The sequence below is a fragment of the Chrysoperla carnea genome, chromosome 1, assembly GCF_905475395.1.
Source record: "Chrysoperla carnea chromosome 1, inChrCarn1.1, whole genome shotgun sequence".
Classification (NCBI taxonomy): Eukaryota; Metazoa; Arthropoda; class Insecta; order Neuroptera; family Chrysopidae; genus Chrysoperla; species Chrysoperla carnea.
Genome location: NC_058337.1, coordinates 99,336,430 through 99,355,279, shown reverse-complemented (window position 1 = coordinate 99,355,279; position 18,850 = coordinate 99,336,430). Strand labels below are relative to the sequence as shown.

At 29.8% G+C, this 18,850-nt stretch overlaps 3 protein-coding genes across 3 annotated transcripts; 1 reads left to right on the top strand and 2 right to left on the bottom strand.

Moving 5' to 3' along the window:
* Window positions 1-3,413: 3,413 nt before the first annotated feature.
* LOC123292625 (sodium channel protein Nach-like) lies at window positions 3,414-9,773 on the bottom strand. The gene is made up of 9 exons (XM_044873342.1): window positions 9,490-9,773; window positions 7,145-7,342; window positions 6,318-6,430; window positions 6,155-6,263; window positions 5,408-5,519; window positions 5,061-5,340; window positions 4,363-4,416; window positions 3,767-4,009; window positions 3,414-3,553 (listed from the first exon to the last, which is right to left on the bottom strand). The coding sequence occupies exons 1-9, from the start codon at window positions 9,771-9,773 to the stop codon at window positions 3,414-3,416; spliced, it is 1,533 nt and encodes a 510-aa protein (XP_044729277.1).
* A 1,368-nt stretch (window positions 9,774-11,141) lies between these two features.
* Window positions 11,142-13,643, bottom strand: LOC123305425 (quinone oxidoreductase-like protein 2; the record flags this gene model as incomplete). Its single annotated transcript, XM_044887138.1, has 4 exons — window positions 13,206-13,643; window positions 11,760-11,969; window positions 11,528-11,709; window positions 11,142-11,415 (listed from the first exon to the last, which is right to left on the bottom strand). Coding segments are annotated over exons 1-4 (1,056 nt in total), but the record flags the coding sequence as incomplete, so codon positions are not given.
* A 1,186-nt stretch (window positions 13,644-14,829) lies between these two features.
* On the top strand, window positions 14,830-17,555 carry LOC123303109 (DDB1- and CUL4-associated factor 7). The gene is made up of 4 exons (XM_044886211.1): window positions 14,830-15,032; window positions 15,096-15,229; window positions 15,295-15,673; window positions 16,199-17,555. The coding sequence occupies exons 1-4, from the start codon at window positions 14,874-14,876 to the stop codon at window positions 16,577-16,579; spliced, it is 1,053 nt and encodes a 350-aa protein (XP_044742146.1). The 5' UTR covers window positions 14,830-14,873; the 3' UTR covers window positions 16,580-17,555.
* The last annotated feature ends 1,295 nt before the right edge of the window (window positions 17,556-18,850 follow it).

Below are 18,850 nucleotides of genomic sequence, written 5' to 3'. Positions count from 1 at the left end.
ATACACTGGATATAAGTAAATTTTCCAAATTAGTACAAGATCTGTTCGCTCCGTATTAAGTGTACCTACCCTTTTCCACCCATACTTAACCTTTGTATTCTGACCCGCTGACAGTGACGGATTTTGGCTTGCTGCCGCCCTAGGCCCCGTTCGATGCGCCGCCCTTTTTGATAGAATGAATTTCATTAATTTTGATCCAGTTTTTTATTTTAAAGTAACTTAATTTATTGAAATATAATTTTTTAAATATTACTGATAAACAAGACAGATAAATATATATACGGGGTGTTTCAAACCACCCGTCCAGGCTGATTATTCTGAATAGTTTTCAAAAAAAATTGAAACGAAAAAACACGTATCAAATATTTTTTGAAACTCTATCTAACCATACCAAAAACACCCTCCACCCTCAACCCCTGTTAGGGGTAGGGGGTGTAACTTGAAAAAATCAAATGGAAACCCGTATTTTTTTCTGCAGATTTGGATTCTTCAGAAGAAAAGACAAACATTTTGTCTAAGAAATTTTTCCCGATTTTCGGTAGATCACGCTACAATCGACAAAAATCGTTCTTTTAGATTTGGCATTAGAATTGCAGTTCAAGTGAAGGCGAGAAAACTTTTTTGAATCGAGAATAGTTATTTTCAATTTTGTTTTTGTTTTTTTGAAGAAAAGACTATTCTGTTTTTGTTTTTCATATTTTATTATGATTTAGAAAAATTATTTTTGTAAAAATGTTTTTTTTTATTTTGGAAAGTCTGAAAAAAAATTAAATCTAAAATGATTCATATCTAATTCTTTCTAAGAGCTTTATTTAGCATCCTCCCAATTGTCTAGTGGTTTACCTCAATTACCGCAATTCGACATTTTCGCTTCTGTTTTATTTTCGTTGAATTTCTAACTTTTGTGTTGCTTTTGTTTTGTTTTTGTTTTGGTTCTGTGTGTTTGTGTTTTTATTTTTATTTTTACTTTTTCGTTTTGATTTTTGTCATTGAACGGCGCAATTCTTATGCCAAATCTAAAAGAACGATTTTTGTCGATTGTAGCGCGATCTACCGAAAATCGGGAAAAATTTCTTAGACAAAATGTTTGTCTTTTCTTCTGAAGAATCCAAATCTGCAGAAAAAAATAGGGGTTTCCATTTGATTTTTTCAAGTTACACCCCCTACCCCTAACAGGGGTTGAGGGTGGAGGGTGTTTTTGGTATGGTTAGATAGAGTTTCAAAAAATATTTGATACGTGTTTTTTCGTTTCAATTTTTTTTAAAAACTATTCAGAATAATCAGCCTGGACGGGTGGTTTGGAACACCCAGTATATATAAACTTTAGACAGATAAATAATTCATATTTCTTTTAATATTAATCAATTTGAAAATTTCTTTTTCCTGGCTTTGGTCCGTGCAAAAACGTCGTCGTAATTAATTTCTTGGACTAGTTGGGATTCAATAGACAGTAATGCAAGTGCATTAAGTCTATCTTGGCCCATGCTTGCGCGTAAATAGGTTTTTACCCTTTTAAGAGTAGAAAAAGATCTTTTGCCTGAACAATTTGTAGCGGGAATACTCAAAAAATACGGAGAGCAATGTCCACATTCGGATAAACATCTCGAAGATTCCGTGAATATTCATTCAATACTTTTTTCTTTGTCTCCAAACTTTTTTTTTTTTAAACAGGGACATACAAATCTTCGGTATTTTTATTTCACACAAAAACAAATTGAGAAGTCATTTGGATTTAATAATTTCAAAATGCTTCATACACGTGAGATTAATCTCACTAAAGGAATAGAAAGTAAAGAACATTACTCGATAAAGAATATCATTGATCGATTAAAAAATTAACATCTTACCCACACAGATTTCTATCGAAATTTTTTTATAAAAACTATTCTGAACCAATTTTTATAATTGATTGTCTTTACTTTTTTGTGACTCTAAAATTTTGGCATTTCATAAATTTTGCCGCCCTTCAAATTCTGCCGCCCTAGGCCCGGGCCTCATGGGCCTAGGCCTAAATCCATCACTGCCCGCTGATTTCGAATTTCGAGTCCGGAAGATCCAATTCAACATCCCCATTGTAAACTACAAATCTTCGTTTTCATTAAAAAGGAAAGATAATGGAAATAACGAAATGCATAACATTTGTTATACTTCATTTCGCAAGTACTTTGAACCTCATAAAGATTTTTGGGAAATTCTAAATGTTTCTGGTTCGTAATTTAATTACCTAGCGATATTGTATATACTAGTACTATACCAGTTTGCTATCAGAACTGGAAATAGGAAAGATTCACATTAAAAATTTGCTACGTTGTTTGCAGTTACTCTCGTTAGTTTTTAATTGTTAAAGTCGACACCAGTGTTACCAAAACTGCAAAAAAGTATCGGCATATTGTCGCTTTTACTTCCCAATTTAATACCTATCTTATATAAGAAATAAAAATTATAGTATCTGTCACAGTTTGAAAATGTGTCCAGATTTCGAAACATGTCACAACATATGTAACAAAATGTAACAAATGGAAAAAGCAAATAAAAAGAATTCTTGAAATTAAAGTGCTGTTTTATTTTTATCAAAACAATAGGATTTCCACAAATTAAAGCTTTCTACAATAAATTTCACACAATGATTTCAATATTTTCTATTTTCTATATTTTGAAATAACAATATTATTTATTTAAAAATCAAATTAATAATATAATGAAAAATATAGAACTGGCTAATATTTCTGCAGTTAAAACACTTAACTTATTTTTTATTTTAACAAAAATCGACAAATTTCGCAAAAAATTCTTGTAAACGAAGTACAATGTCAAAAGACAATGGTAAACACGCAACAATTTTGTGCAGATTATAATATGTATATACTCTCACTGTCTTAAAAAAATAAGATTTTCAGTATAGGTCAACAAAATATGGATTATTTGAAAGGATAAATTTTTATATTTTATGCAAATCAGTTCAAACTACATGAAGTTTTTATAAACATTCTTCTAACTTAATGGTAAAAAAAAATAGAAATATGAAAAACATCATACAACGGACACAGACAAATATCACATATAATTACATAACATAGAAAAATGAATAAATACTGTTCAAATAAAATGAATGCCGGCCGTTTTGTGATGTAAGATACCATATCCATTGTATACGTGAATGTCATGTTCGTTATTTGATGTTCGACGTATAATGTTTGTCATTTGTGTGGCCACAAATATGTACATACACCTTTTGACTTATACACCTATGAACTTATACTATAGAATCTCATATATCGGTCTAGATCTCGTTTGATCTTGTTACAACCAGAAGTATTTTGGACTCTTAAGGCTTAAAAAGCTTCTCTGGAGACTAAAACCAAGACTACCAAAAGAAAACTGATTTTGCTGATAAAATTAATAAAATAATTATTCTATTTGTTTAAAATGATATGTGTTTGTTTTCGATATTCAATTACAAACCAAAATAATCGAATAGTAAAGAAATATATGATTTCTGCAAAACTTAACACACTGCAACCTAAAAACAAACCTGCCATTCCTCCAACATACACTGAAAGAAAAAATTAATTGATTAAACTGGGATAATATGGAAAACCTTACTTTCGCTATTCCAGTAACGTTTTAAAATATAGGGCCTAGATCTCAAAAACCTATATTTTAACATTAACCATGATTACTTGGACAAACAAGAAAGCAGCCAGTTTTCCAAAGTGTGTCAATTAGTTAACCGTTTTTCTCGCCAAGCATTGGCGCAACTACTTACCTAATACATCAGTAAATCCAAATAAAATATCACGTTTTAAACGCATCCGTGGGTAGTATTTCAAGCCCCATTGTAAATTTGATCCTAGAAACCATTCTCGTGCATCTGCTACCTCAATTACATACTTAACATAATCACAATTTGGTAAACAACTGCACAATGATTTGTGAGTTTTTGGTATGGTAGAGTCTTCTTGTTCAGCTGATTTACCAGGACCCGGTGTGTCAAGAAATATCAACAAATCTAAAAAAAGAAAAGTTAAGTTTTTACTTTCGATTCAAATTTTCTGTGTGTATGAAAATTCGTTGCATCCGAAACATGTTGATTTCAAAAAAGGTGACTTTTATTTACCTACTTTTTTTTTCATTTAGATGTTTTCCCCTTTATTACCCCCTCTCCCTTAACTTACTTAATATTACAGAATGAGGTAAGTATGAAATTAATTAAAACTTTGGGTGAGTATTAGCATTTGCGAACCGGTTCTCTTCCCTAGCCGCTTAAAATTGTTTTACACCTCCCCAATCATTAACAACCCGTAATAATTTTATATTTTAAAGTCTAAGTGTAATGGAAAAATATAATGAAAATAAAATTACCTTTGTATTGATGTAGACATTGGAGTCCTTTAATGTCACACACCTTTTCACCTTCTGAAAATGTTTACGATAATTACATATTACTGTTGTTAGATACAAATGGGATAGAAATTGAAACCTGGGTAGGCAAGAGTTAGAAATTTCTTCTCGTTTATGGTTTTTCACTTTTCTGTATTATAGAGATTAAGCAAGTTTCTCCTTCATGCGGTATGTAACAATAAAAAAATACGCATCTCTTTACAAAAATAAATGTTAGTGAAGTTATAAAGATGAATATGTAGAATGAAAAAAAGTCTTAATGTATCAAGGTATCAGTTTGTACATGGAATTTGCTCCTATTTTTAACACCTGGCCAAGAAAATCTTGAAAACTGTAGGATTTATTGCAAATACTGTTATAGGCAAAATTTGAGCAAAATTCTGAATAAAAAGTGCCCCTAACATTTTCTCGCTAATTTCTGCAGTGATGACGGAGTGATATGAAGTGAGAAATTTTGTGTTACATTATCATGAAGTCAGATTTGTTTACTTATTTCATAACGTAAATAATATCTTGAAATATTTTTTCATAAACATTACTGTTTGCCCGTGATGGCGGAAATTAGGACAAAACTTTGGTGTCTATTTTCTCCAAGACTATAAAAGATAGAGAGTTGAAAATTTGCTTATCCAGGTTCAACTTTATTTTAAAATATGTACCACGAGGTCTATACCAATGAGGTATGCATTTACATTTTTTCAAACATAACTGAATTCGACATTCCATTCGACATAAGTTATAACTATAGACTGCAGGACTGTGCCTCAGATTTGATTCATGTATAAATCGACACTTTCGTTGCTGAATTGTCAATTCTTTAGCTGAATCAGTGCTAAATAATGCTGAAGCTGCTAAATACATTTGTAAAAAGAAACCATTAGAAGCAAATTGACCTTGTGTAACAAGATCAATGGTTTCTTCTGGTCCATGCATATACATCTGAAAGTATAAACATATGTTAAAAGTTAATGGAATTTTTATATTATATTAATTGTTTAAATTTTACGTAGAATCCTGTAGACATGTTAACGATATTGGCAAAAACTTCACCATCTAACGGATGTACGTAGAATGTGTTGTTTCCATACAATTGATTCCATTTACCACTAGCCCAATAACTATAAATGTTTTAAATACTTTTTATTTATGTTATAAGTAACAGTTGCGAATTTATCGACAGGCTGAGTAGGGTAGAGTCTATGGCAACAAATTTGGCTTGCATTTGCAATTTTCATCTCACTACTTTTTCATTAAAACTAGTAAGGAACGAGAAATGATGGAAACAATGGAAACATCTATAAATTCAAGATGACGGTGAGTTTCCTCAAGGGTAGATTCCCAACTTTTTGAAATTAAGGTTGCTAAAGGTCTCCCCACCATATCTCAAAATATCTTTCGGACACATTTTCTTTTTTATATTACTATAATTTAATTGAAGTATTATTTATGTAATTTTCTTAAATGATGTTCTGTTACGTTTTTTGAGATCGTAAAAATAATAAAAATTTTTTCTAATTCACCGATGTCAGTACTCTGTAAACAATCAAGATTGGAATTCATATTGCAGGATCTAATCTCGATTCAGAATCGAGACTAAAACTATTGAATTTGTATCCAATATATAATAATTACATTCAAATTCTTAATTTTAACAAGCACAAATATCATCTTACATCGTAAAATTCCGCATTTTCGAATCAAAGCTAAATGCATATAGTTACTATTTTTTAAGAAATCTTTGTACTATACTTACTCAGGAGCTGAATATCTTGCTAATTGTGAATTAAAAGCATAACAAATACCCAATTCTGTAATTGTTTTTTCCAATTGAAACTGATCACCAGTAGAACCTGAATTTGACACTGAGGGCTCAAATACAAATGCAAATTCAACAATATATTTTATATAATCTTTACTCTCAATTTCATTAAAATCTGGAAAATCAATACTTGTAAGACTTGAATAATTCACATGAGCCAATTTTGTTATAAATTCCATAGCTTTTTCGTTATCAGAGAAATTGTATTTACTGAAATGGAATAGAAACTTGATAGATATAAATCACATCACACAAAATAAATTAATATTGTTATTCCAGGATTTCAGGATGTTAAAAGGGTTGTTTTTACCCCGGAAATCAAAATCAAAATCATTGAAGTTATATGCTTTGAGTTATATGCTTTATGCAAATTAAAAAGACATTTCATATACCCATTGGCGGACTTGACTATCCTTATAGGATTCCCAAAACTGATAATAAAACCGAAGATGGGTCTGCATCGGCTACCAAGCCTTGTTTTTCTAACCCATGTCCATTCCTTGGGCAGGCTTGATTTGCCAGCTCTTGCCCTGCGTTGAGCCAGCATTAGTTTCCAAGTCTTGAAATGCCAGTCCTCACCCACTACTTGGTCATGGCTAAAGAACCAAAGGCGCCTGACTAACAGCAAGCACATACATTAGTTCAAACCTCAGAAGCAGTAAATCCGCTTTTAATGTACATACTTAATGCGTAAGTCTTAGAATTTATGAACACATTTAAAATTCAGGTAAGAGCAACAATGAAAACATAACAAACGCGAAATTACTGCACCCTTACTTGCACCCAGACTTGAGCGAAAGCCAGACTTGGCCTAATATCTGGCACTCATATTATCATTCGATGATAATATAAGATTGGGTCAGTCTTAGTTTCTAAGCGTTTTTTTCGGAAATCAACAGATGGTTTAAAAAAAGCTAAACAAACCCAATTTCATTTCGTAGTTTTTGTTCATTCATTTTGATTGTTGGGCAAATTGTTGCTGGTGGAAATGAAGTATTCCAACCAAATCTATCACGCTCCATGGAAATAACTGTAGGGTTAATTTGATAACGCTGCCATGTACCCAGGCTTAAATATACAACACCGAATAAAGCCATACCAACAATAAATAGCCAAATTATTCTGCGAAAAAAAGGGACAATAAAAATTTATATTACATAACTTTTCACACTTCCCTTCACGGAGGAGACTAAAAAGTATGTAAATTTAGAGTAGAATAAGGAACAAATTTTGCTAACATTTTTCCATTTTTTAAAACAGTCATTGTATTGTTGACTCTGCCATTTTATCGAAGCATAAACTCTATGATAGAATCTCAATATTGAAAAACGCTATGCATTAGAGAGTTGCAAGTGACAAAAGAATTAAAATGAAGACTTGTTTTTCTAAGAACACATGGCTGTTATTTAATGTTCTGTTAGTGAGGCAAAAATATTGGAGTAAAGTCTGCCAACAAATAAGATCAAGTGCCTGAATAGTGGAGAACGATTTTTTGGTTTGTGATTCAAGCAGAAACCTGCGAAATTTCTCATTTTAGTCAACATTAGAAAATTTTTCAGCACCTCCGAGACAAAAGTCAAGAAAATTTAGGTGAAGGAACATTTATTTTTAGAAATTAGTGTAAATATGAAGCCATAACTGCAGGAAATAACTAACATTTTTTAATTATTATGGCATATTTTTGCTTTAGTATTTACACATATTTGTAAATTAATTCAGCTAAATTGTAACAGAGGAAACCCTATAGCTATCAAATTTAGGGTAGTTATTAACTAGTATGTTGTTTGGATTAATATAAGGTTGAAAAGTTTTATAATCCCACCCAAATATCCGCGGTTGCCGCGATCTGAAAAGAACTAACAAATTATTGGACTTGTTCCACTTTTTACAAAATATCGCCTTTGGTACAGTAAATCTGGCATTTTGACTCGAAAAAATTACAATAGTGACTCTGAGGTTATAGATCGTTAGGGGTGCATGTAAATAACTTTAAAAAAAATTAAGAGAATTTTTCGTTCCGCTGTTTTTGAGAAAATCCAAAAAAATGGGGAAAAAAAATTTGCAATGCGTTTTTCTCGGAATCTATTGATTTAAAGGAAAAGTTTTTCAAATAAAAAATGTAGAAGACACTGTCAGCTACATTTTATGTCATTGGAGCAACGTCATACGAGTTAAATTACAAAAAGTAGGTGGCGTTAAAGTAACAAAAAAAGGGTTTTCCACGGTTTTCATTAAGAAAAAATGATTTTTTTGTAAAAGTGTAAATAAAAAAGTTGTTTGACTCAAAATTAGCTTCAACTTTTATTTAAACAATTTTTTTGTAAAACTTACCGTTTTTGAAATACAGCTTGCTAAAAAATCTGAAAGTTAAGTTTTTTAAAATTTTGAAAAGGAGTACTTGATTTTCTTGGTTTATTTTAAACATACATTGTTTTACTATAGCTCGGAAACGGTAAGTTTTTCATAAAAATTGTTTAAATAAAAGTTGAAGCTAATTTTGAGTCAAACAACTTTCTCATTTACACTTTTACAAAAACATCATTTTTTCTTAATGAAAATCGTGAAAAACCCTTTTTTTGATACTTTAACGCCACCTACTTTTTGTAATTTAACTCGTATGACGTTGCTCCAATGACATAAAATGGAGCTGACAATGTCTTCTACATTTTTTATTTGAAAAACTTTTCCCTTAAACCAATAGATTCCGATTCCAAATTTTTTTTTCCCATTTTTTTGGATTTTCTCAAAAACAGCAGAACGAAAAATTCTCTTAATTTTTTTTAAAGTTATTTACATGCCCCCCTAACGATCTATAACCTCAGAGTCACTATTGTAATTTTCTCCAGGTCCGGCCTTTTTTTCGTCTATATTGACTGAATCACTTGGTGTATCCTCATTCGTCGCTTATCAATTCGAAGTATCTAGCTTAGATACTTTTCAAAAGAGAGTCAAAATAAAGACAATTTTAATTGTCCAAAACTATAGAAACAATTATTTGACAAAAATTAAAAATAATTTCCAATTTTTGTATTTTGTTTCTAAGGTGCTTAAAATATATTTGGATTAAAAAAAAATTATATTTGATCTTAAATCAAATGAATTCGATAGAACTGTTTTGCTTGGCCAAGCTCACAAACTTTATTCAACATATATATAACAGCTTAAGTTGTGTTACCAATCTTTTAAAGTTTTTGAAAGTTATTTTTCAAAATTAAAAACTTCCGATTTAAACGTCTTATAAATAACATTTAATATCAATGTTTACGTACATTTCAACTGGATGTCGTGAGAATTGCGTCAAATGATTTAACCCATGTATTGAACTAGAATTAAAAAACAATACCAAAAATTCTGTACCAACTCGTTTTATCTTTTGACCAAAACTATCTTGCACAGGTGCATTTGATCTTTCAAAACCAATTCTTCTTGGAAATGTACTATTTTTATCATTTTTTACTTTAGCTTGAATAAACTTGAGACGTGGTATTTGGACTAAACTAAAATTAGTATAATCAGGATAACTATTTCCAAAATGCACCTTTTTTAAATGCATTTTGGTTTTAAAACATTTAACAAATAGCTCGTTTAAGTTTCTTCGTAAAAAAATCGTCAATATTTAATTGAATTTAAATCTGATTTTAAACGACAATGTAATACAAATTATAAAAACATGACGAACATGCAAAAATTTATCACGCAACTAAAAAATTACACGAACAGATAAATTTTTAATATATTAAAATTAAAACAACAAATACCTCAATATGCAACTACCTCAGCTCAGCGGCAAGTAAATAAAATAGGTTGCAGAAACTGTTTCTTTCTATCTCTTTATCAGTTTCGAACATGAGATAATTTTAAAAAGATCTTGAAAGTCAAGGTCAAATTCAAGGTCAGCATAAGATGTGTTCTTCCCCACAACTATTTCGGGCCATTTTTTCAAAACGCTTTATTGAATACTTTTAGTTTTTAAATTAACCTTTTGGCATATAAATATACAAACCGTTGAGAAAGTCCCGGGCTAGCCTATTATATCGAAACAGGCAGTAACTCTGACCACTGAAAAAAAATTTAATTCAAAATGGTAAACTTAATAATGACCATGACTTTGATCTTCACAACCATCTTGAAGGTTAAATTGAAAGGTTTATTTGAAATTTTCCGTTTTTTTAGAACCATTTGATCTCGTTTTTTAGGAAAGTTTGCACTGCGATATACATCGCTTGCACTATCTGAATTTATTGATTGTTAAAATACTCACAAAACTGGCATTTGAAAATAGGAAAAAATGAGGTCAAATATCTGTTAGGTAGAGATCTATAAATTATCTGCCCGTCCGTTTGTCTATCAGCAAGCTATATCTAATAAACCGCCAAAAACCGCATTTGGGGGTGCTATTTTCCTAGAGAGTTATACAACCAAAAAAACATTCTTAACTTCAATACATAAAAAAACTTTAACCTTCTAACTCAATTTAGACAGAGTGTAGGTGTCATAATATACAATACAAGAAATTATAAATGAGAATTTTTAGAGGGGAAATGTTTATCTTGGGTGCGTCACAAACTTTCCCCTTTAGTATACTGAAAAGTCATTCTGTCTGAAAAAATTTCTGTATGTATTGAACTAATGTTAAAAAACTCGGTTTGATTGTATCAAATCTCTAGTCTCTCTTTCGCCCCTTTTATATATTTACAAAAAATATCATTTCAATATAAAACATCTGATAATAAGAAACATTTAAATAGGGGGGGGGGTGTTCTTGTTGGGACCTGACGGTATGCATTTAAAATTTTTGTTAGTGTGGAATAAGTTTACAATTTAGTCTTTTTTTTCATTTTTTTATTCAAAAGCATCAATGTTAAACAAAACATAACATTATTAAATAAATTATCAATTCAACTTAATTATTTTAACCATCCATTTCAATTAATGTTTTACCCATTGATTTTTTTGCTTTGATAAAATCAATCGCATCGTTTACTTCTGATAATTTGTATGTTGAACTAATATAGGGTGATAGCACACCTTGATCGGCTAATTCCAATGTATCTAATATTACTTGACGATATAAATTATTGTTTTGTATTCGTAGACGTGGTAAACTTATAATAGAAAAAAATGTATTTACTGGTGGTTTAATAATTGTATCTTTCTCATCTCGTACACTTAAAATTGTACCGCCCATTTTTACACTGAAATAAATAAATCTATTAATTTTTTTTTTTTTTTAATACAAATTATTCGTGGCGATTATAGAGATTATAAAAAAACAAAAATTCATAAATTAATGTTTAAACTACTTACCAAGACATCATTTTCTTCAAAATTTCACCACCAAGGCCATCATAAGCAACATCAACTTCTGCATTTCCCATGCGTTTCAACACTTGTTCTTTAAACTTTTTTTCATTTATACTTAATGCTCCAAACGCTCCTCGATTCCGCATTATTTCGGCTCTTTCTTCAGAATTGGTCACTCCTAAAACCTAACTAAAATTATTGTTACAGAATTTTTTCATGAAAAATAAAAGTTTACCTTTGCTTTATAAATACCGGCTGCAATATCTAAAGCAGCTAAACCAAATCCTGCGGATCCGCATGATATAAGAAATTTAGATTTTTCGTTTGGTGGAGGGTTACAAAATCTTGAAAATGCATAAAGTGCGGTTGAATGAGCAAATATTAAAACTGCAGCTTTTTGCGGTTCAACGTTAGAAGGTAAACGAAATACATCAGTTGAGTTTACCTACAAATTAATTCACATAAAAAATTATAAACATCGAATAATAGAAAGGCTGATAAATTATAAATTTAGGGATATTGAAAATGATATTTGTATTTAATATTTTAAGAAGTGTACTTTTTTATACAAGGTGTATACAGGTTTCCTTGTTGATTACTGGACACAAAAGAGGCCATAAAATGATTGCTCCAGGTCAACTTTTAGATCATCTACCAATCCTAATCGAGTAGTATATAGTGTGTCCCCCGGATAGAGGTAACTATACTTGTAAATTTTCTTATTTTGCATTTTAAGAAAAAAAGTCATTCTTTATTAGAAGTTTTGCTTATTCTGAAAAGTATGTAAGTATATTTAAAACTTCTTAATTATGTACAGGGTAGCCAAAAATTTGGAATCACTATTTTTATTTTTGGTAAACTACCCTTCTTTTTTATAAGTTGGCGAAATGTTACTAAGAATTAACAATTATGACTCTTTACAAAATATCAAGAAGATCCGTGTACTTTAATTATAGCATCATTTTTTATTTGAACAAAAGTTATAATTATAAAAAAACGTAACAAAGAAAATAATAATCAATCAATTAACATGTACTATTCGAGAGTGTATTTTTTTGTGGACTAGGCTAGAAAATGAAAAAAAAATTTATTTTCACGGATAATCACTAAGAATGGAATTGTCAAAGTTGGTAAGATGTTCTTGAAATTTTGTATAGAATCATAATTGTTAATTTCGAGTAACTTTTTTTAGTAACATTTTGTTAACTTATAAAAAGGAAGGGTAGTTTACCAAAAAAAAAATAGTGATACCAAATTTTTGACTACCCTGTACATTATTACGAAGTTTTAAATATACCTACATACTTTTCAGAATAAGCAAAACTTCTTATAAAGAATGACTTTTTTTCTTAAAATGCAAAATATGAAAATTTACAAGTATAGTTACCTCTATCCGGGGACACACTGTATATTCTGAATTATTTAAATCGTTCTCTATAGCTAGGCTCTATCTAGATTCTAGATGAATATCTTAGTTCCTGATATTGGTAATTTTACTAAAATCGTAAGACTTATAAGGCTTCTACACAAAGCATAATATGATTTGTACACCGATAAATATAAAATAATTTATCCATAAATAATTACAGATATTATCAGAATATTTGTATTATTTTCATAACAAAATCATAACTTCTAAATAAGGATAGGGGTATGATATATTAGTTTTTGTATTTCTTACTATGCATTCTTGTGCTAAACCACCATAGTTTTCCAAGCTTAAAGCTGCAACGGTTTCTCCAACAATAGCTGTTGCCGGCTGAACTTTTTCACCTATTTCAATAACTTCCCCCGCTATTTCATAGCCTGGAATAAAATTTCCACCTTCTCGGTCCTTATATCTAGAACCAATTGAATCCACACAACAATAATGAACTTTAATACGGACTTCATCTTCTTTTAATTTTGTAGGTAAATTTATCTCACAAATTTCTAATGGCTTTTCTAACTCTTTAAAAACAACAGCTTTAACAGTACTATAATTTCTATCATGTTTGTGTCTAGGAAATATAATAGACAAGTTTCTTAATGGTTTTGCAATATTTACAATAATTCTACAATTAGATAACATTGTTCTTTTATAATTATAATAAACACATTACCACTCCTTAGCGTTGCTCAGTCGGGTAAAAAGGTTAGAATTGTAAGAAATGTCATTTTTTTGTGATACTTTATGCGCAAGTACTTGATTTCATCAAAGTTATTTACATTTTAATTCAAACTTAGGGATATTTAAAAATCAAAATGAGAATGATTTATCTATTGTAAAGAAATCGTACTCGAGCCCAAAATTAATTTTTTAATTATACAGGTGGATAAAAAAGTTTGTACAAATATTTGAAAGGTAATCAAAGAGAATCGAACAGGAGCCGCGCATATTGCAGCCCAGAGAATATCGATAAAATTTTACCGATACAGTCTGGACTCTGGTGCAACCGCAGCGTAACTGGCGTAAACTATGCATTATGCATTGTTACCAGAAAAATTTCGTTCAAGTAGTAATCCATGATAAAAAGGATCCTAAGGTAGTACTCAAAGCGCCAAATTATTTCCAACCAATAATATTATATTTGACAACGCCTTTTTATGGTTAGCATGACCTAACTTTCCCATCGTTTCCACCATTTGATATAAATTGGTAAGCTTTTATTGTACTAAGAAGAAGAAAATAATTGTTTCTCTTATGTCACTTATATATTAGTATTTGAAAAAACTAGAGGCACTCCGAATCATCCTTTATATTTTAAATTGAGCGCTTCCAGCTTTTTTTTTTATATAAATGTATGAGTGATTCATAGAATAATTATTTTCCAAATTTATTACAGTAAAAGCTATTTAAAGCTAGTACAACAAAGCCTTTAAAAACTATTTATTATTAAAACTTTGGTATTAAAAATAAATTGTACAATAACTTTTATATTCAATATATTTTCCTATTCATGAAAAGAGCCTAAATGCGATTTGTAGCACCATATTTGGTCTCTCATACTCGTTACCCATCGCGTGTAAATTCACCATAACTGTATATGAAATATCGAATGCGGAAGCCTCATCTGTGTTGATATAAATTAGGCTTTAACGCCTTGGGCTTTAATCACCATAGAGCTAATATTTTTCATAACCATAGATTGACTTTAAGGCTCTTGACAGTTTGTTGACATTCGAATCAATTTATTTATTGGACATACAAAATATGTCAAATTGACAATATTCTGGGAAGTGATTTATTTATATTACCATAAATTAATTATTTATTATCATAAAATTATTAAATTAAGCAACTTAAGCTCATGATATTTTATTAATAATTTTTATAAGCTTTTAAAAGTAAAATAAAATAACAAATAAAATGGCTGCAGCTCATGGTTCAGGAGTCAGTAGCGGTAAACGCAAAGAAATATATAAATATGTAGCTCCTTGGCCCTTATATAGCATGAATTGGTCTGTTCGGCCAGATAAACGTTTTCGTCTAGCTTTAGGAAGTTTCGTGGAAGAATACAATAACAAGGTTCTACAGATTATATTAATATTAAGTTTTTTCCTAACACTTATAATAATTTGAATCTTTTAGGTTCAAATAGTAACTTTAGATGAAGACAGCAGTGAATTTGTACCAAAAAGTACATTCGATCACCCGTACCCTACGACTAAAATTATGTGGATACCAGATAGTAAGGGAATGTATCCAGATTTGTTGGCTACCAGGTAAACGAAAAATGAGCAATTTCAAAATATTTTAAAGATATTTATGAGCATACTATCGTTTACAGCGGTGATTATCTTCGAGTGTGGCGTGCAATGGATACTGAAACTCGCCTTGATTGTGTTTTAAATAATAATAAAAACTCTGATTTCTGTGCACCATTAACAAGTTTTGATTGGAATGAAGTCGATCCGAATTTAGTTGGTACATCAAGTATTGATACAACTTGTACAATATGGGGTCTAGAAACCGGTCAAATGTTGGGCAGAACTGAATGTGTAACTGGGCATGTTAAGACACAGTTAATTGCACATGATAAAGAAGTATACGATATTGCATTTTCACGTGCTGGCGGAGGTCGTGATATGTTTGCATCAGTTGGAGCAGATGGATCAGTTCGAATGTTTGATTTAAGACATTTAGAACACTCTACAATTATATATGAGGTAATTAAACATGTTGTATTTATACAGTATGTTCAGAAAGTCAAATCAAATAATTATCTCTTTAAATTGTACGTACACATTATGCACTGTTAGATTGAAATGATAGTGGAAGAAACCATTTAAATACTAAACTTTTCAATTATCTGGATACCGGATCAAATATTTTACAAAATAATGTAATATGTACTGTACTGAAATTGGAAACCAAAGATTTTTTATCAAAGTATTAAATTTAGCTGCAATGTATATGTGTGTTTAAAAAATTGCTATTTCCAAGCGTTCTTTTAATTATTTCCAGGAATGTATTTCGATTATCCTTAAAATTTTCATAATTGAACTCATGTAATACAACGAAAATCCGTTTTAGTATTTTCACCGGTATTAATTTTTTTGAACACATTCATAGATCGACTCTTACAAAGCTTTTTAAGCTCTATAAAAATTATAAAATGAAGTATATGTTTAAAATACTATTACAATCATTTTGACAGAACGATTTTTTTGTAATAAAAATTATATTCTTAGGATCCAGCACATACTCCTTTATTACGATTGGCATGGAACAAACAGGATCCCAATTATTTGGCTACTGTTGCTATGGACGCCTGTGAAGTTATAATTCTTGACGTTCGTGTACCATGTACACCAGTTGCACGATTAAACAATCATCGTGCATGCGTTAATGGTATTGCTTGGGCGCCACATTCATCTTGTCATATTTGCACGGCCGCTGATGATCATCAAGCATTAATTTGGGATATTCAACAAATGCCACGTGCAATTGAAGATCCTATTTTAGCGTATACGGCCGCTGAAGGTGAAGTCAATCAAATTCAATGGGGAGCAACACAACCTGATTGGATTGCAATTTGTTACAATCGATCTTTGGAAATATTACGTGTTTAAAACATTGTGTGTGTGTGTGAGTGTTACGATTTGTGTTTTGAATTAATTTTTATTTAAATTATTTTTTTCAAATGAAAGAAATATGTTTTCATACTGAAAACAGAAATGATCGTTTCAAAATCTGAAATCAGAACGAATATTTAAATTAGTTTTACGAAGTATAGGTATTTTGTTCAATCACACGATTGTGTGATTGTTGGTTGTTTATCACATGAGAATGACGTAAAAGTAAAATGATAATGGGATTGTATAAATAATGACTTCTGCAAAATTATAAAGAACTTTACGTATTAGCAGATACAGTATCCGATTACTATACTGTATAATTTATCAGTTACATGTACAGGATAAAAATAAACAAGCGAAAAATCGGTATTTAGCCCGAAAAATGTGTCGGCATTCTGATTAACTCTGATGTCACTCACATCAACTGTTGGGATTCTTTTAAAACACAATGTTAACTTATTTCGAAAATTCTTATTCACGTTTACTTCGAAAAGTAACTATTGTAAATGTTTGTTATCAATATAAAAGAGCAGATTTCCAACCCCTTCTAAAATTCGGTTCAAATTGAAGAAAATAACTAATCCATATACTCTGTGTCAATAAAACTGTGCGTTTTTTTGTGACACAGAGGTACGTTTTATCAAATTCTACCAGCATGTATTCATATATTTTATTTCGAAGTAAACATGAAACACTATAATTGGAGTAGCCTAATCATGTTTTTTAATAGAAACTCAACAATTGAGTGGCGTTATGATTCATTTTCGGGCTAAATGCCGATTTATAAAAACATAGTAAATGCGTAACAGCTTGTATAAGTTGAAAAAATTTTAAACAAAAAGATTTGTTTTAAAGGAAAGAAAAAATGAAAAGGAAACATTTTTTAATCTTGAATATATATAATTTAGTATTTGACGCTTAAAAGTTTATATGAAGAAAACAAAAATAATCATTATACGTTAGCGTGTGAGCAGACATGATTGTTGAATTTATTTTCAATGAACTTTTATCGTAAGAACTGAAATATAATTTTATTATTTTACAATATATGTACTTATATTTAACGAAATTTTTTAAAACGAAGTATGTATTGTGTTTGCGATTTATCTCGTCAGACTAATTTAATAAAATTAATCTAAATAATATCTGTGAAAGAGAAGTAATTAGAAAATTATTATCTCCAGAACTGCCTACCCTTGAACTTGAAACTTAAAATAGATCATAGGGATAATTTCGTATGTTAGTTAAACAGGTTGCACTAGGTTAGCTATTTTTAATTTTCAAAAGTACCGGAGAAAAATAAATAAATTGTCATCGTGTATTCTTTGTTATTGGTTCACCAATAATCTAACATAGTTCAAAAGTTCGTCATAATTATGTCACTACCAATGATAATAGTTTGCTGAAAATTTGACTTAGTTCATTGTGTAATATTAATTAGCCATGTTATTCTTTTTCACCCTTAGGGTCTACTTTGTTCCAATGTATCCATTAATATTATTAGTGGCTGCACTTTGCATTTGTCGGATCGCATTATATGTCCAAAATACGAGCACTGTCTTTTTTAAACCTTAATTGTTAATGATTTTTTTTTTTTTTTTTTGGTTTATTATGTTTAAAACTATTATCAGATACATAATCCGATCACTTAAGTTTTAGCATACTTCGATAGTACCACATTTTAAATGCATTAAGTCTGTTTATCAAATATTTATATATACAATTTGCATTTATTATTAACTGCACACTGTTTATACTATTTTAATTGTTAAGTGATTAACAACATAACTTAAACAAATTCAAAACTTAATACCAATGACAAAGTTACTAGTGGTTATTGAAATCAGATTTAATATAAACAGAATTTATTTCAAAAATGTATTGGTTTATGTGCAATAGTTTATTTTGTTAAAGTTAGGTCTGAAAATTATGTGATATGTTCAGACTTACCTCTGTTCCAACGTATAATATGAAAGAAATTGGGATTTTGAAAAAAAAAATTTCCTTTTTTTTTTTGAAAAGAATGGAAAGATTATATATAAGTTTTATAACAAAACTTTTTTTATTTTTCATGATAATTTTAAAGTTACACGCAGTTTTAAAAGAACTTTTCAAGAGAGAAACGAAAACGCCCGACAAAAAAAATGTTCCTAAAAGATCGTATAACGTCATAATGTTAATTAATAATTGTATACAGTTTATACTATTCAATTAACATTATTACGTCACAACGATGTTTTACGAACATTTTTTTTGTCGGGCGTT